Source organism: Thunnus maccoyii, chromosome 17 (genome assembly GCF_910596095.1).
Source record: "Thunnus maccoyii chromosome 17, fThuMac1.1, whole genome shotgun sequence".
NCBI classification, from domain to species: Eukaryota; Metazoa; Chordata; class Actinopteri; order Scombriformes; family Scombridae; genus Thunnus; species Thunnus maccoyii.
This window is the reverse complement of record NC_056549.1, coordinates 18,725,287-18,749,837: the sequence shown is the minus strand read 5'-3', so window position 1 is coordinate 18,749,837 and position 24,551 is coordinate 18,725,287. Positions and strand designations below refer to the sequence as shown.

The 24,551-nt window shown below is 40.2% G+C and overlaps 2 protein-coding genes across 3 annotated transcripts; one reads left to right on the top strand and one right to left on the bottom strand.

Annotated features, from left to right (window-relative positions):
• The first annotated feature begins 1,553 nt into the window (after positions 1–1,553).
• Positions 1,554–9,175, top strand: nr2e1 (nuclear receptor subfamily 2, group E, member 1). Its single transcript, XM_042391187.1, has 9 exons — positions 1,554–1,611; positions 4,234–4,379; positions 5,138–5,225; positions 5,560–5,795; positions 6,371–6,517; positions 6,903–6,999; positions 7,152–7,301; positions 7,451–7,556; positions 7,841–9,175. Exons 1-9 carry the CDS (start codon positions 1,554–1,556, stop codon positions 8,001–8,003), a joined length of 1,191 nt encoding a protein of 396 aa, XP_042247121.1. The 3' UTR covers positions 8,004–9,175.
• A 122-nt stretch (positions 9,176–9,297) lies between these two features.
• Positions 9,298–24,017, bottom strand: snx3 (sorting nexin 3). Of its 2 annotated transcripts, none has more exons than XM_042391185.1 (4): positions 23,817–24,012; positions 14,631–14,726; positions 14,209–14,333; positions 9,298–10,125 (listed from the first exon to the last, which is right to left on the bottom strand). In XM_042391185.1, exons 1-4 carry the CDS (start codon positions 23,976–23,978, stop codon positions 10,020–10,022), a joined length of 489 nt encoding a protein of 162 aa, XP_042247119.1. In that variant the 5' UTR covers positions 23,979–24,012; the 3' UTR covers positions 9,298–10,019. The 2 variants fall into 2 exon arrangements, with proteins under 2 accessions (XP_042247119.1, XP_042247120.1); XM_042391186.1 differs by lacking the exon at positions 9,298–10,125 and adding an exon at positions 13,616–13,930 and having other exon boundaries at positions 23,817–24,017.
• Between the last annotated feature and the right edge of the window lie 534 nt (positions 24,018–24,551).

Here is a 24,551-nt window from a genome sequence, read left to right as displayed (position 1 = left end):
AAGAAGCAAAAACTAACCTTTATATGGCATTATGATTTTAACTCTATGATGTGGTTTGTATACTTCCACCCAACTAATGCGGAAATGACAGTCTAGTGAAAAAAAAACACAGCAACAGGTTGAGAAACACTTAACAGTGAAGCTAAAACTGTGTGTTGTAGATTTTTTTTTTAAAGTCATGAAACAAAGAAAAGACCTCATATGCAATAACACACAAATATGCTGTGAAAAAGTAGTTAAAAAAGAAACAAATCATCATTTCTACACTATTACAATTAGTCTATTTTTAAAGCACCTACACTTAAACATTCAAAGACACAGTGACATCTTAATAGCCTTTGATCACATGATAGCCTATATGAATAAATCATCATTAATACATAAGAAAACCTCAGCTGTTTGACATGCAGTTATCTTGACTGATCAGGACTGCATATGTAATCACACACACTGAGCTGCAGCCCCACACACTGTTTTATACTTGTGCATGTAAGAAATGACGAGCATGGTTCACTTAGTGTTTAATGTGCTGCCAACCAGAGTCCATCACTCCTGCATACCGAAACCTCTCAGTGGTGATCAGTGTTAAGCAACATACCTCAGTGTTGCTGGTTGTGTTTACAGGTTTCATCTAAATTCAGCTTCCATTCACTGTGCAGATTCATTCACTGAAAGATTATGTTGCATTTTCTTTCAAATTGTGTTTCTTAGTTTAAGGTTCATCGTGAGATTACTGCAAATATTTTAGTGTGTGTTTATTCTGAGAAAAAAAAATCAATTTGGAGATAAAGCAAATTATAATAAAAAATACATGCAACACGTGTTTTGTTTGCAGTGCCTCTGGATCCATGAGCAAGGCACTTCACATCACTTACAAGCACATACACACAGACACACACACACACACACGCAGCCAGTGACGTCAGGCTGGAGTTTGGAGTGGAAAGCCAAGTGGATGAAGGAAGTGGAGATCTCCACCCTCCAGCCTCCCCCTGACACTTCTCATAAATATTACCAAGGCTTATTTGGGGAACTCGCACCAGAAAGTCACATCGTGTCGTGGTTTTAACAAGCTTTCACCTGTCAGATCATCCGAAAATTGATTTTTCTTTTTTTTTTCCCCCTGCCGGTGTGACTCTGTCGGATGCGCTCCAGGCAGCGTTTTTCCCCAACTCCAACTTTATGCACCGGCTGTTGCGCCCCGAGCTGCACGGCTGCTGTCGCCGTTAACCGGTCGCTATCGCCTGGGGGCTTCGGTCCAGTATCTCCGCCCGTCTAGAGAGAGTGCAAGTCGGGGAGGGAGCCCTGTCCTGTCTCAAAGGTTCCCCGATACGATGCGCTACCGTGTGTCTTGATTTTGGAGTCGTCGATCGTGGAGAAAGCTACTCTGTCAACTTGGGCAACTCGGGGCTTTGACTTGCCAATTTCATCGCTGCTGGTAAACAATTAAAGGAAAGTGCTGCGGCTTCACGAATTTGACTGTTTTTGGCACCAAGACTTAAAAAAGAGGACATTTTTCATACCACACTTTATTATAAAGTCGCGTATCCATGATGAGCAAACCCGCCGGATCAACAAGTGGCTGTTTGGATATTCTGAATGTCAAATCAAGTAAGTTTCTCTTTTCTCTTTCCTGACGGAGAACACGGAGCAGTCCCAGTGTGTTAGAAAGAGACACCTCAACAAGGCCTTACTCTGGCACGAAGTGTAAAAATTAAAGTTTACATAAACCTGCTGCACTGTTACTCACACGGCTTGATGTCATCTGAGTTCTACTTTCAATAATCAAGTCAGTTTTTCCCTCATGGGTTTAAAATGTGAGTAGTGATCCATGGGGAACAGCTGTAGTCCGAGTCTTTTTTCCCCCCTTGAGTGCTCAGCCGCATAAACTTGTATCCATGACGTCAGGAACATATTTTGTAAAGTAGATCACGCATTTGAAATGTAAAAGAAATAACCTGTGTCCATGCGCCTTCCGAATATCCCTCTTCAAAGAGTCTCACTTGATGCCACTTGTTGCCTGAAATTTCATTTACAATAACGCCTTTAAAACAGCCTGATGGAGCAAACAGACAGATATTTCCTGTTAATTTGATTTTAAGGCTCCTGGAAGAGATACTTCTCTTACTGTACAGCTGCTCGACTCTTTTAAATGAACCAAATAAACAGCTCTTATCTGTCTTTAAATGCGTGATTGTGTCTGCGCGCGTTAAAAAAAACTCAAATTAATTTTTATTAATAATGAATGTATTCACTCATTTTAAAATAAATTATTAAAGACTTTTTTATGGTTTAAATTACATTTGACTTAGTTCATTTTTTTTCTCAACCTTAGCAATTATCCCTCTCTTAGGCCTCGTAATGAATTCAAATTAAATCACACTTAGATTATAATATAGGCCTAAAGTAGGCTATTGTTCTGTTTGAAAAGAGAGAGGAAATTTCTCTTCTGTTTCCTCTTCCACATCCAAATATGTGCTATTCATCTCAAAAGTGTTGCTTCTGTCGTGCAGAAGACGGTCACATTGCTATAGATAACCAACACGTTTTTAAATTAGAATTAAAAAAAACAACTCAACGCTACAACAGCGCAGCTACCGTCGTTCAAGTTCATACCTGCTTTATGGGTGGTCAGTGCAACGTTTCCTGCACTCACTAAAACTGAATTTCCACCTCTTTTAGCAGGTTTTCGTCTTGATGGTGATTACGTTAATAGAATATGCCATATATCTTCTAGCAATTACGCCACACAATGGGGACGAATTGGACCCCCACAGCGGCAAGTTAAATACAAAATTGTGCGTCATTTTTATTTAATTGACTCCCAGCAATCTACAGTTTTATATTTGTTTGATCTTAACTTGTTGAAATTTGGGGCTCTTTTCGTAATCTTTAATTGAATTACGCTCAAATGTTTTATTTCAGGGAGCGCGCAAATGAACTTGACGTGCGTAGATTTGATTTATTTAATATCATTTCATCAATAAATGACTCCAATGAGTACAGCCGTGATTTTTATGAGTAAAAATTATATATATAATTCACCAGGCCTGTCGACGACTAGAATAAAGATGGGCTAAGTTATTATACAGCAGGTTTAATTACTCTCGTGATAAGAAGTTGACTTAACAGGCTAACTCTTGCTTACTTTTAATTGACATAAATGCTGAAAAGTTAGTTCTCTCTGTATGGCAATTACACGGCTGTGGCCTACAGTTGAAAAGCCTGTATGGTCTCCTGATTCTTAATAATCTGGCAATTGAAGCCCTATAATTCTCTCCTGAAGTCATTGTTTTTGCTGCTGACTAGTTATTCCCATGCTACCCTTTTTGACGGGTCACTGGTGAATCAATGAGCAGGTGGCAAAACGTCAGTGTAATTACATAGACGGCTTTTCCCTCCAGAATAAAAAAAAGACTCCCTCATATGCATACAAATATACTTCTTTTTCATAGATTTGAATACAAAATCTTCACACACACAAAAAATCACATTTTTTCATCTACACCGGGGTCGATTTACATACACTTCATTTGAGTTGGTGAAACGAGTTGGTGCGCATTATTCTCATGGTGCAGTGTCACTCCCTAATCCCGGGGCCTATAGACCTGCGGGATAAAGCAGCTGTCGAGTCCCATTATGAAGGGGAGTTGGCAGCTTGTCGAGATCCAGGCAGTCAGACGAGGTTCAATGGGGGAAAATCATTAAGTTAACACTTTCCCCTAATGTCTCCATTGTGCGCCCTCAGGCATTGTCTTAGAGAGCTCAGATATGACGCTTCCCACCGGACTTTATTCTTGAAATGTGCGCAGTGAATTCCCATGGTCGGACGAGGCGCGGGGCGCTGTCCAGTGTGTGTGTTTGTGTGTGTGTGTATTGTCGGACAAAAACATTTATCCGTCATTTGTTGCACGATTTGTCCAGTGTATTTAAAACGAGTTCATTTTTGGCACTTATGGCCATATGCAGTGCCAATTCAAGCAGGTAACCTGCACACCTGTGAAACTCACTTCACTGAATTACAGAACTAAACTGCAAAACTCTGAAAACGCAGTGAAGGAACAATTTTCTCAAGTTTGGCATCAATTTGGGAAAATTATCCTTGCAATTTGACTTCAATATTCACAATCCAATAATCACATTTTTTCACGAAATTGTATTAAATTATAGGTGCCTCCCAATACTTAATAATTAAGTGAGCATTGAATCTAATTTAAATTTGGCCTCTCCCAGGTCGGATTCTGGACATCCCATGTAAAGTGTGCGGTGACCGCAGCTCAGGGAAACACTATGGTGTTTACGCCTGTGACGGCTGCTCGGGATTCTTCAAGAGGAGCATCCGCAGAAACAGGACTTACGTCTGTAAATCTGGCTCGCAGGTGAGGCCTCCTAGTATCTTATTCAAGTTTTAGTTTTTTTTATACTAATATTCTTATGGGCCTAAAGTGGCAAAATGCACTCACTATGAGTTGGTCCATTTAATCGTGTCAGTTTTCATTGTATTACAGAAAGAATGAAGTAAGTTAGAGGTGCAAGCAAAGGGGAAGCCACGTGCAGTCATTTGAGCCTAATCAGTTATTTATCACATTTACTAAATAATATCTTGTCACTAAGCAGCTATTACTGCACTTGTCCCTAGACATGTTTGCATGCTCTGGTTATTAAACACAGGATTTAAGTGACTTGTCACTGGTCCTCATCCAAAAACCATGAATAGCTTTACGCACGGAATGCGCATTTTACGCGCACATTCTATTTGGATTCCCCTTGTGGTGGTGTGTTAAGTCTCCCTTGTTGAGCCTAATTGTGTCATGCCTGGACCATTAAATATTAGGCTAAACACCGTGTGCTGTAATATATCAGGTGTAATCCAATCTAATGTGATGACTCGAAGGCGAGGATTTAGGCAGCAGAGGGCGGGATAGAGTACTTATCCTCCGGGATGAGGCTGCACTGGAGCCGCAGGGGAGCAGGTCGATAACTACACGATAATAGCACGATCTTTCACCTGGAGATTGGCCTCCCAGGAAGATAATAGCGAGAAGCCCTTCTGTTGTGCAAGCTGAGATTAATTCAAACGGAAGCTGTAACGCTTTTTCTCTTCTTTTCCTCTCTCTCTCTCTCTGTTTCCGTACAGGGTGGTTGTCCTGTAGACAAAACTCACAGAAACCAGTGCCGAGCGTGCCGTTTGAAAAAGTGTCTGGAAGTGAACATGAATAAAGACGGTAAATGGGCTTAATTGAATTATCACTTTGACCATAGACACGCCATGCAGTGGTGTTTGAATTCGAGGTGGACAGCTCGGATTGAAAAGTGTATTAACGCTCTTAATCGAACATCAAAAGAAGTAACATGTTGATAATTACATATTCTTTACTTGTTTTAGAGGGGATGTTATTTATACTCCATGGAGACACGATTACACACCTCATTAGAGCCAATTATTTTTCCTTCACACAAACAAAATGTGCACTTTGAGTTCTTAATTAATTTTAGGAACAGTTATCTTTGGTGAGAGTTCATTCCTTTACTCTGTGTCCCTGCTGTCTCGTTTCACAGCCGTCCAACATGAGAGGGGGCCCCGGACGTCCACCATCCGCAAACAGGTCGCCCTATATTTCCGGGGCCATAAAGAGGTGAACGGATCATCGACCCATTTCCCGGGATCCTCTCTTCCCGGCCCTCCCTTCTTCACCACCGTCACACAACTGGAGCCTCACAACTTGGAGATGAGCACAGTCGCCACCACACCAGAGAGACAAGCCATCGTGGGTTTGGCACAGCCTACACCGAAGGTACCGTTTTGTTCTCTTTATTGGGATTTTTTTAAATAGTGTTTTTCCAAATTTTCTCAATCTGATACTACATATAAATTCTACTTGACCTATTAGTAATTTTAACTACATCTCCATACATTCCTCTAAGATACCTATAGGAATGCATAAACTGATCAAATCACTCCGTATACTGCATAGTGAGTCTTAAGAGTTTTTCACGGTAATTTACAGAATTTAATGCAATCTAAAAAAATACATGTACCATTTTCAGAATATGCAATTCCTCAAAAGTTTATGATACTCTGTGGATATTTGTATTAGCCTTTCCAAATCTTATTATAGGATTACATTTTTTTCGTAAGGGTTAGAAGTTGAAATTCTTGCCCTGATTTAGCAGCCTGTAAGAGCCACAAATCCGCCAATTAGATTTCTCACTGTAAATCCACCACAAGCAACACTAATAATTATAAAACCAGGTGCTGGGGCTTGGAATTTGACCTTTGTTGTGCACAATAATCCCGAACTGTGCTCCATTATAACAAATAATAATGATGAAAATGATGACCACTCTCACTTCGAACTTTGTCCTCCAGTATCCCCACGAAGTCAACGGCACCCCCATGTACCTCTACGAGGTCGCGACGGAGTCTGTGTGTGAATCGGCGGCGCGCCTCCTGTTCATGAGCATCAAGTGGGCAAAAAGTGTGCCCGCGTTCTCCACGCTCCCCTTATCTGACCAGGTACATTTTGACTGATTGACTAAAGAAGAGTTGTAAAGATTTACATTATCCTGTGGGCCTATTTTAGTGAAGAGAAGCTGCCAAAACCTTATTTTGGAAGTATATTAGAAGATACCCCACATCTAACAATTTACCACTATCAATAATAGTTATCAGTAATACAGTTGATATAAATATTTGATGCCAAATGATGTTATGAAGCTGGGACTTCGTAAAGCTTTCAAACTGTGCACAATATGGAAAAATACATATCCATCACGTTTTACGCACAGATTACTGTTGTTTCAGTGCTTTATAAGATTAAAAAGGCTTAAAGTATAAGAAATATTTACTTCAGTGTGGTGTATGGAATAGAGTTAAACAGTGAAACAATTCCTCTTTGCAGCTTATTCTGTTGGAGGACGCTTGGAGGGAATTATTTGTTCTCGGCATTGCGCAGTGGGCCATTCCTGTGGACTCCACCACCCTTCTCGCTGTTTCTGGTATGTAAAAGGCACGAGTGAGCTTTAACGGAATACAGGCCACTATGCAGACCTCATGAGCTGCAGATGTGACTTGTGGTTGCAAAGTCAGTTACTGTATACAGCTGCAGTGTTATCCTGAAAAATGACGTTTTCATCATATTTATCATCAGGGATGAACACTGAAAACACGGAGTCTCAGCGGATGAATAAGATCATGTCCGAGATACAAGCGCTTCAAGAGGTGGTCACCAGATTCAGACAGATGCGTCTTGATGCAACAGAGTTCGCCTGTTTGAAATGTATCGTGACATTCAAAGCTGGTGAGTATTTTTTTTATAGTGTTGTCATTAAACCGAACAAGGCTTTATATGAGGAACCATCATTTCTACAAGCGGGTTACTAAGCTATTCATGTATCACACCATCACCTGTATTTCAATAGTAGTGAATGTCCTGCTTGTGTGTTACAGTTCCTACGCATGGTGGCACTGAGTTAAGAAGTTTCCGTAACGCTAGCGCCATCGCTGCGCTACAAGACGAGGCACAGCTCACTCTCAACAGTTACATACACACCAGGTAAGACTACATATCCATTATTAACCAATCATGCACGCTTTGCGCACGCTGTGTCGTCTCCAGCAGGTTACCATTAGCAGTCACATTCATTATGAAGTTAATGAGGCAATAAGCCACAGTACCATGCTGTAATTTTGCACAGGTGCGACAGAAGAACCTGGTTTTTAATTAGCAGCTATTTGTCACAGGTGTGCGCTAATTGGCTGCGTTGACAGTGACTCAAGGTAATTATCACAAAGCACCGGAAACAGAACCTGTTTTTGACACCGAGTGATGTGTTTCAGGTACCCGACTCAGCCGTGTCGCTTCGGCAAGCTGCTCCTGCTGCTTCCTGCTCTCCGCTCGGTCAGCCCGTCCACCATAGAGGAGGTGTTCTTCAAGAAGACCATCGGCAACGTGCCCATCACCAGGCTCCTCTCCGATATGTACAAATCCAGCGATATATGAGTTCTCGCCATCTGTCCGCATGGAAAACACTTGAGCTGAAGGCCCAGAGACCCACCCAGCAGTGGACAGAATGTCAAATCAGAGCAGGTGTAACCATGGGTTGAATTTTTTTGCTGAGCGCACAATCTCACAACCTATTTAGGCCTACGCTCCAATGAAAGAAAGACAGCAAAACAGCCGGAATTCACCAAGTAGCCTGTTAACAGTTGCTCTAGTTAAGGATTAGCCTGTAACTCTCATTATAGAATTGCCTGTATGATGTTTGAGGAAAAACTGCAATCTCTGGTGTGGGCGAGGGCGGCCTGCAGTGTTTAAATATAGTCTAAAGACTCTGGAAAGCACCTGCCAGTTATTTGACAAAGAAATGTTATATATTACAAAAGTTTTTCGAGTGTCTGTGAGACCAATGAGCTTGACGACCAATTCAATCTTTTATTGCTGTGTTCAATCCCAATGGAGGAAACCAAAAAAAGAAAAGAAAAAAAAAGATGACGCATGCGTAATGGAGGGATGTGAGTCGCTGTCCCTAGATCCGGTGCTGAAACCAAACGCACGGGGCAACAAAGAAGAGGTGCCAACTCTATGAAGAATTTTTTTTTTTTTTTTTTTTTTTTTTTTTTTTGAGGGAGAGTGGGGAAGACTTTTTAAAAAGGACATGCTTGCATTGCCTCCTGACTGTAATACTACATTCAACTGAAGATGGTGTCTGTATTTAAGTGGTTACTGTCCTGTTTGTGTTGGTGTGTCCTGTTCGAGGCGCAGCATTAAAAATGTTTAGGTCGACTTTGTGAAGTTAGACACTAACACTGGATAAAATAATATTCAGCACTTGGAACCGTTTTGTGGCCTGTGATGTTTTTACTTTGCTGTAAATATTTGGAGTTATAACTATTTAGTTGTAACCAAGAGAATAAAGACATATAGCTCAGATATAAAACTACCAGCTGCAGCTACACAGCTTGTTTGTACACATCTTTGTAAATCATAAATGTTGCCCTCCTTGGAAATTTTGTTATCAATGTAAAGAATAATTTCAAATGATTTCCATTTAAGTATTCTAAATGAAAACTCAGGACAGTTTAAATAAACTAAGTAGCCACAGGCCTTTAACATCTTTGTAATGGGGATGGCAGTTTATGTATTTATTGAATAATAAATCTAAAATAGATCTAGTCAGTCGTTATCCACATTTACTTTGACATTACTGGACATTTCTAACAGCAGCGTGCAGTATCCGGTGTGTAATGTTAGACAGGTCACACACTCAAATTCAACAAATGTACTTATGCATGTGGACATTTCATCTATTTTATTGGAAAAACCTTCAAAATAAACAAAAATGGCACAGCAGTTTACAAATCTCAAAATGCATATAGCCTGTAGAAATACTGCAGTTCCCTCTGTGTAAATTACTTCTTTCTTTCTAGAAAATCATTGTGATAACTCGGCATGTGCTGGTTGATGTACACACACATGCTTCCTTTTTGAAGAGAGAGAAAGGATCAAAGTGTGATTTGAAAGTCAAGGCCCATCAAATGTGTGTGTGTGTGTGTGTGTGTGTGTGTTAAGTTGCAACATGCCAATATTGAATATATGATGGAAAAACGCTGTGGGTCTTTACAGGAGCTTTGCATACATAGAACGCTCATTCAATGATACTATATAAATGAATATATTCAAGACATAGCTAATGATAAATACATAATATATCCATGTTAGTGGCATTTCCAGACATAAAGAGAAATTACTATAAATTACTTTCAACCACAGTTATGTGTCGAACATTCTTGACTCCAATTAGAAGGTGAAAACAAACACCGATCAGGGTCACTAATTAAACTAAAAGAGGCAGTGAAGAATATTATTTGGGGGGCGGCGGGGAGGGGAGGGAAGTCATCATTGAAATGTTTATTATCTGAGAGAAAACTGGAGCAGTGAAGAGAGCTTTGGGTTGTCGGGCCAAGCTAGGCTGAGCGGGGCCGAGCCAGACCAGGCCAAGCAGAGCCATCTTTACTTTCAAGCTTGTCTGATTTTGGATGGGGTGTAGTTCTTGTCCACAGACTCGTCCTGTAGAAACATGTGCAGGCATCGTTCATTCTGGGCTAGTGGATGACCGGCCACTCTGAAACACACAAGGGCAAAAGGCGGGTTTGAAACCTGACTGACTGTTCAAAGAGAGTCTATATGACATGGAGACAGAGATCATGGACTGACAGATGGAGCAGAGATTACAAGAAGCATGTGACTAAATAAAGGTAAGAAATCTGGGAAGATTTAGCAGGGAAGTGACCTAATTGCAAGAAACAAGTTCGGGAATCATGAGTTGGAGGGAAGACATCAGTTAACATTTGAATTGTTTATGTGGGAGCATTTAAGAGTTGCTACCTATGTGTGTGTGTGTGTGTGTGTGTGTGTGTGTGTCAATTTAACAGCTGATGAAGAACTGAAACATGATTAAAAATGGAAAGGAGTTTTAAAAAAGTGACATTTTACAGATTTAAGGTCTCCGTGGTTTGATCTGCTGATGAATGCAAACTCTAATGAGCTAACTAAAGCCGATACAATAAAATGATCTCAAACATTTTCCAATGTTTCACTCCTATAAGACACTATAAACACACTCAACTTCATGATGTTGCTGAGAGGCATTTATAAGAAAATTTACAGTATGCCCAATGTCATCCTGTTACATAAAGCAAAAATGATGCAAAATCGGATACTCTTAAAGTCCTTGTAAAGGAAAATGAGAGATTTCTTTTCAAACATATTAAACATGTTAGAAAATAACTGCTGAAAACGTGAAAAGACTGTGAACTATGTCATACTGAATTGTGGACTTAGTGTTAAGTGTTCAACTGTTTTTCGACTTTTCTGTGTTCAGGATTTTTTGGGCAGGCCTGAACTGGTGGATCCATGATGTAGCAGGGTTACTAGCATGATGCCTCCCCCACCATATAAACACTGGAGTGCATGTACTCATAGTTACTATTTTTACACCGGGTAGTTATACAAATTTTCATCGGAGACAACTGGCATTCACCTCAGCTAATACACTGTTACTGGTGAATGGGGCCATTTTCAGTCAACGTAGTGCTCAAGGATTTATTTTAAACCCAACTGAAGCATCCATTGATGGGTGGAGCCACCAGGTGCTTCAGCTTCAGCACCAACTGTTCAGCTGGGAGGACGGATACAGCGCCGGCCTGCGGCTTCGGCTTTAGCACCAGCTGTGTGGCTGGAGGTCCCCAGCCAGAGGGAGAGCATTTGCCGGGCAGCACCAAAAAGCACGGCGTGAGAGCCAACTGGTCCAAGGGTGATGGCTACAATGAAGTCACCAAGGACTTTTCAGCAGAGAATTGAGTAACGTTAAGTGCACCAAACTTAATACAATGGTCCACTTTTACCTACAAAATATGTGCCAAGTTAAACAGTGGCTCCTAACATTACTTTATTTGTAAAATATCATCCATGCAGCTTGCCTTTCACCTACAAACACGGCCTATTTTAAATTGTTATTTTTATACAGGAGTTTGGTATGAGTGTTGTTAACCAAGAGGTTGCTCAGTTGGTTGCGCCCCCAGCGTTTCAGAGCAGAGAATACTGCTTATTTTTCCACAATTGTGAAACCTAATTTTATGACTTGACTTTTTTAATCATTCAAATTTGGCTGGGTGGTTACACATTACACATTTTTCTGTGGTGTGACAAACTCAGAACAAATATGTATTATTGCTTTACACAGACTTTAAATCCTCACATCCTTTAAAAAAATAGAAATGGCATTTTTTTTCTTTTTTTAGATTTCTTTTGTCCCAATTCGATAGAACATAATAATTGTAGAAAGTATAAACATATACTTTATAGAATACTGTATTTGCAGTTAGTATACACAACATTAACTGATTTATACTGACTGGAAATGATGCAATACTTGCACCGTCAGATGTCAGTCAAACTGTTCTTGGAGCAGTTTTACAATTATCACCAATCATGTTTGAATTTTATTCCAGCTTTGAGCAGATTCTCCATTTCTTTTGCAATGCATTGTGAGAGAATAGTGTCCCTCAAAAGCACACTTAAAAATCAAGAGTTTGGGGCATCCGCCAAGGGTGCACTGACCATGAACCGCAACGCTCCCAGTTGGAGTCCAACTGGGGACCTTTGTTGCATGTTGTTCACCATTTCTCTTTTCCTCTCTCTCCTCTCATTTCCTACCATCTCTCTACTGTCACTATAATAAAGACAAAATACTAAATGCAAAAAAAAACTATAGGTTTAAATGCTATAGATTTGCCAGATATGCCAGTATGCATACTGACTGTTGTGAGTAAACTATATTTTGCCAGTTTTCCAGCATCAGAATTAGTAGGTAGTGTGAATTTAGGGAACGTGGAGGTACACATTTTTGAATTTGTAAGACTATATGACAATGACTTGCAGCTGTAGATATCACGTATGGTCAAACACATACAACAATCTATAAAGCCTATTTATGTCAGCTACATAATAACTGTCCCTTATATCCAAGTTTTTGACATTCATTTGACAAAATACCAACAAAAAAACTCATTGGCTTATACATTTTGCCAAATTCTTAGATCTGTGGTGGTGGCCACAAGCTCTTATTACCTTGTAGTAGTAGTAGTGATGCTTTTTCTTCTCACCTCTGAGCCAAAAAAAAGCCACAAGTGTCGATTAAGATCTTGTGGAAGGGAAAGACCCATCAACCCAGAGTAAAGGATACACAAGAGCCTTCTGTAAGGGCTTCAATAATCAGTTAATAAGCAAAGACGACACATCTAACTTTCTGACAATGCAACTCCTTCTTCCATGTGAAATCAGAGCTTGAGGGATAGATGAAGGAATAAATCAGTCCTTTATCATGACTATTACTAGTATTCCATCACTACATCTAGAAAATACTGTATGTTTGCCCTGCTGAAGCCACTCTGACATGAAGCTTTCCCTGAATGCCCCTTCAGATGACGCAGAAGAGCTTAACAAGAACGAGCCAGTGCACCTGAGACCGGTACATTAGCGGTAAAATAAACGGTAAATTTGGCAAGAATAGATCAACATGATGACATTGTACATATGCATGCATCTTAACCTCTAATGGAAAATATTTCGGACAAATTACGCAGCCCAGGAGAGGCTTTCACAGGTCAAATACCAGGTCAATAACCAGAAAGATCAAGTTTGCTCCCAGCAAACCTTTTTTAATATGTTTTGGAAATGTTGACATCGAGGATAAGGTGCGTCAGAAGCATCTTCAAATCTCAAGGCCTTGCCTGCTTTTTTGAAGAGAGGATGTAAGCCCTTCTTCTTTACCTGAAGCATGAATTATGTTTGACTAGACTAAAACTGATAGTTCTCTCTTCTCCTCCTCATTTGTTTCGCATCGACAATCATGTTTACCATTCAAAATGATTTCCTCTTCACAATGCTCTCAATCACAGATTAAACAATGCTGCCAGCCACATCGGCCAGTATTAAGTCTGAACAATGATATGATCAACAGCAGTGTTTCATTCATAGGAAGCAAGAGGGGGGAAAAAAATCTTAATTACCAACACATTCTCATCGTCTTTAAAAAACATATTTATGGATTTTAATTTTCTCAACTGTCTTTGCACACTTAATATTCAAACAGGAAACATTGATGCATTTGCACATGAAACAAAGATAATGGCCAAGTCTGCAATCAAAGCAAATAATTACAATCGCACTGTAACTTTTATTGTTCCGCAGCTGAAAATGAGGACATGCTGGATCAAAAATAAGCAGAGGTGCACACACCATCCCATGCAACCACGCGCTGTAATTTGAGCTGCAATTATCATAAATTACACATCAACAATAAAACAAATGTAGGAAAAATTATGTTGTGGGGGTGCGCACTTGAGTCCTCTTTGGTTGTTCTTGTCCTTTGCGAGATAATTATAAAAGAGAATTAAGGAGGATAGTTAGAAAAAGACCTGCCTGTTTCTGCAGGTTCAGTTTGTTAACAATATGAAGAGAAGTGAAAAAGTTGAATCTACTTATTGCACAAAGTGTTATATTGTTCTTGAGATTTAAAATAATACCTTGTGAAGGTAGAAGCTGTAAGCGGTTGCGACGAACGAAGAACAAAATGGGAATGAATAAATTGTTTTAACCTCACCGCCAAATAGCGGAAGATCTGAGAAGATGTGGTAGAGCTTACTTGTTGAGAAACTGCTCCAGACCCTGTCTCCGCTCCTCAATGAAAGAGTCATCAAATATCCCATCGTCCCCTCTGAACGGAAGCTGCCGGAAAAGAGCTTTTCCTGGGAGAGGTGGGACAACCACCTGAGACAAAAGAGCGGCCACAGAAAATCATACAGCAGCAGTTAAACTGGCATTAAAAGAGGAATTTAGTGCTTTAGTGTTTTTAAGAAAAACTAGTGTGTTTATGTACAATGTAATCATATTTCTATGTACCATTTCTAAGGCTAAAAAAAAAAAAACAGGTGGTTTATGGATTTCATTAAAAGTGAGACTGAAAAGACAACACATACGTGTGATCAATGTGTTTAATGTCGTATTCTTATTTAATAAGTCAAGTACTCGAGCTTCTTTGTGTCGAGTTCACCCTCGATTGCTCACCTTGCTCTCCCTCTCCAGCTCTGCTCTGAGCCACTCAAAGTCACTGTATCGCCTCCGTACACAAGACTCCTTAAGCTTGAAGATGGGTAGGTTGGTCTGTGGACACACATACACACACACACAGGTGGCAAACTGTTACAGGTGTCACTTTTACGAGATGCCTTGAATTCATTGAGGAATAGTCCTTGAAGTATTACAGCGGTTACACAAATGACATAATCATTTGTCAAGAAAAGACTTGGGTTTTCTTTGAGAAAACTTCAGGTAGGTGATGGTATCAAAAAGTAAAGCTCAGTAAGTAGAGTTAAAATTTTCTGTGAACCCCAGTTTAACCAGTGTCTCAAAGCCCATATGAAGCATGTGTACACACTCTTTATCATAAACAGTATCTATTGATTATTTTCACGAGTACCGACTAATTTAGAAACTATTTTTTTGGTTAACAATTGTGAAAAAATAACCCAGAGCACGAACTGACTTTAAATTCCAGATACAACAGCATTTCTAATTTCCGTATTGTGATGTATTTCCCAGTGAATGAGGACAGACAGGTGGGATGTCACGTTGGGAGGAATTTGATTTGAACATTGAAAAGTGGAGGTGTCATAATGCATCTTGAAGACTGATTGATGGATGGATGTCATATTATTGGTTGAAATTGGTTGGTTCAAGCCTACATACATAAGCACACGTCATATTTTGTTTTACAGGAAGAAAACATGATTGGATTTTGATATAAGAATTTGATTTATTTGTTTTTTTGGCATTACATTGTTAAATAGGTGCACAATATGACTGGGGATATGATCTAAAAGGTTTTAAAAGGCATTTTTCATTTCATCTCAACTTGTAATTGCTTATTTTGTTTAATCAACAAGGAGAAAAGCAGCAAATCTTCACATCTGAGAAACTGGAGAATTTTTGGCATTTTTGCCTTGATACGTGACTTGAATGATTTATCAATTACAAAAATTGTTGCAGATTTTTTGTTGATCAATTAAGCGACAAACTGTTTCAGCTCTAACAGTATGTATATGGTGTATAAATGTCTTTCTAGCCACTCATCCTTGCAATGTATTTGCATTTTATGCAAGTGATAATGGCCAAAAATGTGTCCCAAAATAATAAAATAATGGATGCTTACCTTTGCATCATGAGACAGCCTATACATTCTGGCAGCATTATCACATTTTTACCAAACTATTATATACAAAGTTGACCGGAAAACATATTTAAGATGTCCATATAAACACACAGAAAATAACCAACCAATCAGGGGTAAGTACACTGGCCTACTTCCTGTGGTAATGGTATGAATAGCAAAAATATTATTACTAGAAAGTGGTTTGGAGTGAATGTGCGGACTTGAGCGAAAGGCTTTTTTGCTTTTGGATTTGGCATAGCCTTGTGTTTTCTACTGTGATTTTAATAAAAGTAAAAAAAAAGGATGAAAAAACAAAAAAAACAAAAAGACTCCTTGAAATTGAACCGTAATGAAAAGGAGAATTGAAACTGGCCTCCAGGAAAGAAAAAAAAGTTCACTTATGTTTTGCTCACCAAGGTCTGTCGCACTCAGAATGCTTTGCCATTTTTTTTTGTGTTCATGTACGCCGATGCACAGATGTGTGCATAATTCTAAGTTGCTGTTGACAAGCACTTGAGAGTGAATTTCGTATTGAAAAGGGGAGATGTTTCGACATTGACAGAACACTGAAGCAAACAGCATATTACAGCACAATGCCAAACCTCTTCACTAGTCCTGACAGCACATGGCCATCCCATGACAATGTACAAAGAAGGAGGGAGTGAATGAGCATTTCATTGGCAGGCCGCATTCACAGAAGGTCAGAATTCATGGAAGAAGGAATCACAAGAGCAAAGCAATTGAGCAAGTAGGTGAATACAGTGTGAGCAGCAGACTGATCGATGAGAAGACAATTATGACTGTGTGCAGTAAAGGGGATGGAAAGTTAACTAGAAGGCTGAGTAAATGGCTGACCGAAAAGGAAAAGGGGAGGTGGTGGTGGTGGTGGTGGTGGTGGTGGTGGTGGGGGTGGGGAGGGGAGATGGGGGAGGGTGTGGGGGGGGGGGGGGGTCATAAAGGAAGAGCAGAAAAACTGGGGAGGTTGGGAGCTTCATCTGCTCTGTGCATGACTAATTGAGGAGGAGGGAGAGCAGGAGTGGTCTTTTAGCCCTCATGGTCTCTCCCTCTTTCAGTGTTTTTTCCTCTATATTTCCTTTGCACTGCGATAATAAGTCAGATTTTCTGCCCTTGAGACTCCTCTTATGGTGTTTCAAAGGGGGAAAACACAGGCACTGGTTTTCTTCCCTCTTTGCTCAGTCGTCTCCTCAGTCTTCAAAATTAAAGGATCCAAATGAGAAACTCTAACTCTCTATTTAATAATGAAAACGAGAGCTGCCGACATGACTGTGATTTAATGTTCTACTGATGCAAACGATAATTGTACTTGAGTAGATGGAACAATTCAGGATTTTTTTTAACACTTAAGACTTCCTGTGTGAGTTGTTTCTTCAAGCGACAGACTGATCTCTTTTTCTTTTATAAGATAATTTCACTAACATTATTTCATTAAGGTGTTTAGATGATTTGATTTGTAGGAGTTTACAAGTTGTGTGATAGCTTGATCATTTATGTATCTAAGACTTTTTGGTGCTTGATGGATGTTTTTCAATGTTTTATAGGAGAATCAATTAAAAAAAGAAAGAAAGAGAAAATAATCTGCAGATGAATTGATAATGAAAATAATCATTAGTTGCAGCTCTACCACTCTCATTTACATTTAGGATTGTATCATGTGTCTGCCTGTTCATTTGGTGTTGTTACATCACTGTGTTTTATGTTTTGAACATGACATGCCAAGGAACCGCAGATGAAAAGTAGCTTCAAGCCAACTCTGGAAGAACATATCAAATAGAGACGTTTGTTTAATATGTTTAATTTCACCTCCCAAACTCCTCACAGACATTTATCAATTGTAAACTAACTAATTGTTTGCAACTGTTTGCAATTATCTTGATTGAACATCACCACTTTATGAGCAGACTGGAGCAGATCTGGAAATATCCTCTAACTACCACATCTAGTACTGAGTTGGAGGGATATTTCAGGTAAAGATAAAGTATTGTTTGTGTGTGCCTGGGAAAGAGAGATGAGCTTGTTCCACTTATAAAATCTTAATAATATCCTGTATTCTTAAAAATGTCTGTGAACTGTTATGTTCTTATCTTTTAGTTTATTGATTTCTGATTTAAGAGCCTTGTGTTCATTGCAACCTGATTTTTAAATCTGTCAGAGAACTAAGCCTCATACTTCTAGTGTTAGTATGAACATGAACGCTGTTTCTCTCTCACACCAGTGACACCAATTCTGTTTTGTTTCACCAACATTATCCTTGCAGTTCTTTTTTAAAACAAACAAACCATTTCTGCATGCAGTTCTTTCTGTGACCTTAGTGGCGCCTGCAGTTTTGAAACACCAAAAGAAGCCAAACTCATTCTTTAACATTAATGATAGCAACGGCTCTGTTTAGTAAAGTCACACTTACAGATATTAATGATGGTGAAATAACCTGGTTGAGATGACAGTAGCATCACTATGAGTATTGCCTTATACTCAAATGAGCTCATATAAACACACTGAGTCACTGCCACTCCCTCTTTCCCACTGAGTTTTTATGTGACTCACCAGCCCTTAAAACTTTCCTTCCCCACTTATTTCAAGTTCTCTCCAGGTGAAGTTGTCAATGAGCCCCTCACTCCTCCTCTTTCTCAGGTCACAGGAGAAGTGGATTATCTTAGCTTTATCGCCCCAGTGCTCTAGCATTAACTCCACTCTCCCACTCACCGTGGTCTGTCCCCGCTGCGTCATGTTACCTCACAGCATGGAGCTCCGCAAAGTTAATCCCCACCACAACAGATCACAGTTACAGGTAATCTGCCACCGCCGTGACTCTAATCCCATCATGTGCACACAGAAAACACTTAACCACGCGCAAGCACACACTGACGTACACGAAGTATGCATGCACAGGTGTTAAGTATAAAGATTTGACCAGTCACACAGTTAACAATGTAAATATAATAGCCCGAAGCATTCGAGCCTGTTTGTACACACACACACACAGTCCAACCTGCACCGCTCATCTCGAGACAATGAAGCTCGCGGTGAGAGTGTAAGGAAAGAAAGTCACCTGGCCTTTCAATCCTCTCACCCTCTCGAACCCTGTGATTAAGAGATTGGCCTTGCAGGACAAGGGGAGGAACGAAAATGACAGAACTGAAAAATGAGAGGTCTCACTCACTCACCCTCTCTCTCTCTCTCACACACACACACACACACACACACAGAAGGTGGTGCGTGGGAGCTCCGGGAGTCAAAGATCAGGTTTCCCTTGCCTCTGTTCTCTTCACGGCTGGTTAGAGGTTAGGGCCCGGGTGTCTCAACTTACTGGCCCTTGCAGTGATTGGGACATGGGACCGGCCCACACCCAGCCGAGTCTTAGCATTTCATCAATTGTCTAAAAGGCACACTTTGCTCCTCTCACTTTCTAAAAAGGGACAGAATAAAAAGGTAAGAGAGGAAAGAAAGGAAGGTGAAAGAAACTAAAGTTTGCAGAAGGGGGACAAAAATCTCCCAAACTTAAAGGCAAATAAACACACATATGAGGAATTAATGGATATATTAAGAGCAGGTATAAAAGAGAGGATACTATATTTTCAAAAAGAAAGAGCATAAAGCTAGGTGCACCTTCTTCAAAGTAGACCCTACAAGCTTCACTTTCCATTATGAGTGCACAAGGTGCAATCTACGCTCCATAGGAAGAGCATGTTATTCATAATGTGTGGAACACAATACCTTAGGCTCATTGAAAATGGGTTGAAAAGAGCTAGAACCCTTAAAAACAGCGAGACAGAGAAAGAGGGAGAGAGGGGACAAAGATCACTCATCTCCTGAGAGAATAGTTCAAGGGCACCATGCATTAGCTTTTAGCAGGATGGATTAAGTCAAGTTTGAGAGTGCGCATCCTAAACCTCCCTCATGCCCCCTTCTTATCCCTCCCATATACTACCCCTCTCAGAATAATAGCATTAAAAATTGCAACATAATACCATCTCGTTGCATCATATTCCAAAATGGGGAAAAAAAGAGACAGGGAACAAAAGCTTTGGGGCTATGGGTCTTTCGCTCTCGCCTCTCCATGTACTCTCTCACTCGTTCCCTCGCTTGCCGGCCCCTGCGGCCTGACAGCCTACCCTCTCTCCGACTCGCCTAGCTGGCAAAAAGCTGCTTTGTTGCCATAGTATCAACTCCCACTTTTGATACTGTCATTTCAAGTAGGATATGGTAGCCTTGATACAATATGTTCCCTATTTCCATTAAAATAGTTGTCGAAGAGGATGCTGTAGACTTTGGATTACACTTGACTGTGCCTGACAAGCCCCCCCCCCCCCCACCTCACACACACATACACACCCACTCTCCATCTCTCCCCATTTTATTAATGACCAAAGGCCCCCGCCCCGATGCCCAAATGGAAAAGAGAAAGAAAGAGAGAGGGAGAAGCTATGGGAGTAGAGAAGAGGAGGGGTAGAAGACTGAGTGAGAGTGAGAGACAGAGCTATAAGAGGCCTTTTATGTACTCCTATCCATAAACAAAGTGAGATCCCAAAGTTCGCTTCCCTGAATGTGCTCTCTGGATGAGATGGGAACCAACTAAAGACAAGAAATTTTGGTAATACCCAACCCCCCCCCCCCCCACACACACACACACACACACACCAACTCCAACCCCCTGTTTGCTGAGGTCCAAACAAATACACTCTACTGCTTAAGGGGATCCTCTCAAACCAGCAACAACCAAGAAGACATTAAGGTGATATGATAGGACTCAGCTACAACTCTGTCCATTAGGAACATAAAAAAACATGTGCAGAGGCAAAAAGAAGAGGAAAGAACATAATCAACAAACCTACGAGCGTTTATACAGCTTCTATATGGCATTTCAGATTTCAACTACACTTAAAATCGAAGGGATTTAGATGAGAGAGAAAAAAAAAATCGATTGTTTCAACGCGACTCTCGACATTACAAGTCCACTCAGGCAAAATGAGATATCCGCCTTCTTTCACTATGAACTCAGCTTTCACTTCTTTAAAAACCTGACTGAAAGAAGTAGACTGATCCCATTGACTTTAAAAACAAATGTAAGCCAGAATGTCAACAAGTGACTATACATCCTGTCTCACAGCCAGTGCAACCAGTTGGCTTCTCACAGGATAATCCAGTCCTTATACCACTAACTTTGAGAACATTCAGACAAATGAAAAAAGCCGACACTCATTTTACTTCAGGGTGAACTTTATAATTTTATAGTAAGAATGAGCTCTTGCTCTGGTGTTTACACCATGCAGTCAACCATCCATTCAGCCTATATAGTTATCATAAGGAGTATGGTAACCGCACTATGAACTAGGCGACTGACTGCACACAGCTGGGAGTGAAATGGGATAAGTGGGCAACAGGGTGAAGGCTGGTGAGGGGGTGGCTTTCTGCCCTACCATGGGTTGGGGGGGTGGATAAGGATGGGGAGTAAATGCTCCAGCCTCCCCCACACCCTGGCCTGTTTCATTCTTCTCTTCTCTCAATGAGGGGATTAGGCAGACTCTCTCAGTGCGGCCACAAGGGCTCTCTCTTGATTTCGGGTGGAAAGCGGTGGACAACGAGAACAGGAGACAAGAGAATGAGCTATAACCTGAAACTGTACAGAATAATTAGATAATAAAAATTAAAGTAGTTCTAAATATCATAAGCAAGACGTAGACAAAAAAAAAAAGAAAAGCAAACGCTATGCATTCCAGGCCGAGGCATTGTGGCTAACACTCTTAACATGCTGGAGATGGAGTAAAATGCTTCTAAAGAAAGCTGAAGAAAGGAGAAGGAGAGTAGCAAAGCAAAGTTGACACCACATTTGTTGAGAAGTGAGGGATGCGCCGCTTCTTCTGTGGTCTTATGCAAAGCAGGGTCACACAGGGCTATGAGGTGCACAATAATGCTGATTACACGCATATGCTAATTATTACACGCTAATCAAGTACAGTAGCCCTATATTCAACGCTAATGCCTGGAGACGGCTTCTCTTCCCTCACCCTTTCTTTAAGGTAAAGAGAAACTATAAATACTTTAGGGCTGTTAACCAATCTAAATGCTCCAGGCCACTAACTACAGGGGTGTCAGTCAACTGAAATGACAATTCAGAGATAAGAGACAAGGCAATCAGATAAGCCTGCTGACTGCATGACAATTTCGGACCCGCAGCCTGCACATTAAAAATGCATACAATAGTCCTGAATGGCTCAATTTATACAAAATTGTATGTGGTGACAGATGTCATGAAAAAAGACACATAAATTTCTTTTAAAAAACTTCAACTTGTGTCACATCTTGAAAATAATCCCATCTTTAAGAAAAATAATTCAAACTTTGCCTGGTGTTTGTGTTGGCTCACTGGTTCTGCCCTGTAAGCTAACCCAAATCATCTTGCTGTTGGGTCTACATATTGGATCAAGACCTTTAAACACCTCAACAGTGTCTAAATAAAGCTTGGCAATTCATTAACTAAATTGCTTATTCTGTCGTTTTCAACCTTCAAGTTCAAAGTTTCTTTAGTTATCGTGGAACTGTAGATATTCAATAACTCTTGATTAACTCTTAATTCTGAGCACCACTAAGTCTTCTCATCTGGTTTGTCTTAAAAGTTGAGCTTGACATGGACAGCTTGCACGTCTAACAGTTCCATGACAACTGAGCAAACTCCATCTGCTGATGAAGACTGTGTGATATGGTCAAAAGCTACAAGCAAGTAAATGGACCTTGAGTTGGCATTTTGCCAATATGTTTTTGTCAATAATTTCATAAATAAATACAATGTGCTAATTAATTAAGTAACAGTGCTGACACTGTTCAAAAGCATTTTATAAGATTTTAATGCTATTTAGGCCTCAACTTTGAGTTGTGTGTCTGTGACAGATGAAAGTACATATGATTCAGAATCTGTGTTTTGCAATAGCTCGTAGTGGTTAACCGTTACTCTCCTCACTGAAGTGATTACTCAATACTGAAAAATGTCGGGACAGTTTAAGCCAATAGTCTGACACATTTCATATGTATTTAGATTACATGATAAAATACACACACTTTTTAGACCATTTCTCAGCTAGTTTACCAATGAATTACAGGAGCTTCTCTGAGAAGAAAAGCATTTGTTCTCCCCTGCACGTTCTTCAGTAGAGTAGGAGGAAGGAAATATGTCATGGGGGGGTGGGCAAGGCTGGACATGATCAGAGAGTATGATGCATCCTGTCTACAGTTCAAGAGAAGCTGACTTGCTGAGTTTTGTTCCCCTTTGGCCTGATACTGGAGAATAACATGAATAATCTGTCAAGTCAGCCAACAGTAAATGGAAGGACAGAGATTAGCACTTGGTCATACAATCCTACCTTCACGTCAGTCTGGTCATTAAGTGTGACCAATGCTGTTATCTACTCTTTGCAGTAAGAAAACGGGGTGTGGCTGAAAGTTAAACTCTGAACTGTTCAGAAAGGCTTTCACTTATTTTGAGGGCTTATTTGGTGACATTTTCTTGCAGATGTTATATAATCCTAATTCATGTGTAGTTATTGCTCTTGTGTGAAACAGCTGCACTGTCACGACACAGTGGAAAAAACACTTGAGGCTAATGTAAACAAATTCCAGCCTCTTGACAATATGCCTGTCAACGTTTAAGTAAACATTTATCGCTGGCTTACTGTACTAACGTTGCCAGAAGCTCTCGAAAACGTATTAATCGACATTAAACCAGAAAACTTTCCAGTTAATATCCGCAACTAACTCGTTAATATAATGTCAGATAGCTAACCAGTGTTAGCTAGCTTAGTTCTGACGAGCGTAGGCTAGCTACCTCATTTGGCGAAAAGCGCCTTGCTCCCCATACATAGTCATTCACGCTTTTAAATATCGACTTTGTGATTATATACACGTCATTTCGACTGCGCCAATCCTGCTGTCAAGAGGTCATATCTTCCTCTGACCACAGAAAATACGTTAGCCTACGCCAGGTCTCTAGCTTGAAAGCTAACGTCATTAGCGTTTGATAGTTCAGGGCTCACCTTCAGTCTGACTTCATACGTGGTATATCTGCCCCTGCCGACCCCGATGGTCTCAGGGTTGCTCACATCAATCTCCAGAAAATTACTCGGGGGTCCATAAGCGTCATTCAGGTTTTGAGGCTTAGTAAAAAGCCTTCTTGTATCAGCTATGGTATCAGCCATTTCTCCCCCGTCCTTCTAGCAGCTACTGTCAAATTAACCAGAATACACATATGTACATTCCGGCACGAACCTTCAAAATAATTGATAATAATAATTTGACCAACGTTTTTTCCACGTATTACAAACTATCATGGAGTTTTAGTGGGGGAATTGCATTTAATAACACTATATATCAATTAAGTTACGTATCTATGCGACTTTTCCTTCCACACACATAAAAAAATCTAATCAATGACTTTTATGTTCAAGGCCAATCTCACAAGTTCCGGTATTGTTCCGTCTCTTATTGTCGCCAACTTGAAAACTGCGAGTGGCACTTCCGATCAGCTGAGGTTCAGCTGACTCTGTCCGGGCCACCTGCTGCTCGGTTTGTTTACAACCCGCCAGCGGCCACTTTATTCGCTTCATAATAGCACAGACATAAATGTGTCCATCTCATTTGGTATTATCCAGAACAATCACACGTAATTTTTTAAAGGAACTGTTGTCAAAATGTAGGAACACGTGTGATCTGACATTCAACTGTAAATGTTCAGAATTTAATGCACAAAATTAATTGATTTAAAAAATAAA

What these genes read in the sequence shown, in the direction of transcription:
- nr2e1 (XM_042391187.1), top strand. Translation starts at nt 1,554, where the DNA reads ATGAGCAAACCCGCCGGATCAACAAGTGGCTGTTTGGATATTCTGAAT. An exon ending in CGCTCCCCTTATCTGACCAG is followed by an intron (nt 6,518 to 6,902) that starts GTACATTTTGAC and finishes TCCTCTTTGCAG; the next exon opens with CTTATTCTGTTGGAGGACGC. An exon ending in TATCGTGACATTCAAAGCTG is followed by an intron (nt 7,302 to 7,450) that starts GTGAGTATTTTT and finishes TGTGTGTTACAG; the next exon opens with TTCCTACGCATGGTGGCACT.
- snx3 (XM_042391185.1), bottom strand. Translation starts at nt 23,978, where the DNA reads ATGGCTGATACCATAGCTGATACAAGAAGGCTTTTTACTAAGCCTCAA. An exon ending in CGTATGAAGTCAGACTGAAG is followed by an intron (nt 14,727 to 23,816) that starts GTGAGCCCTGAA and finishes GTGTGTCCACAG; the next exon opens with ACCAACCTACCCATCTTCAA. An exon ending in CTGGAGCAGTTTCTCAACAA is followed by an intron (nt 10,126 to 14,208) that starts GTAAGCTCTACC and finishes TGTGTGTTTCAG; the next exon opens with AGTGGCCGGTCATCCACTAG.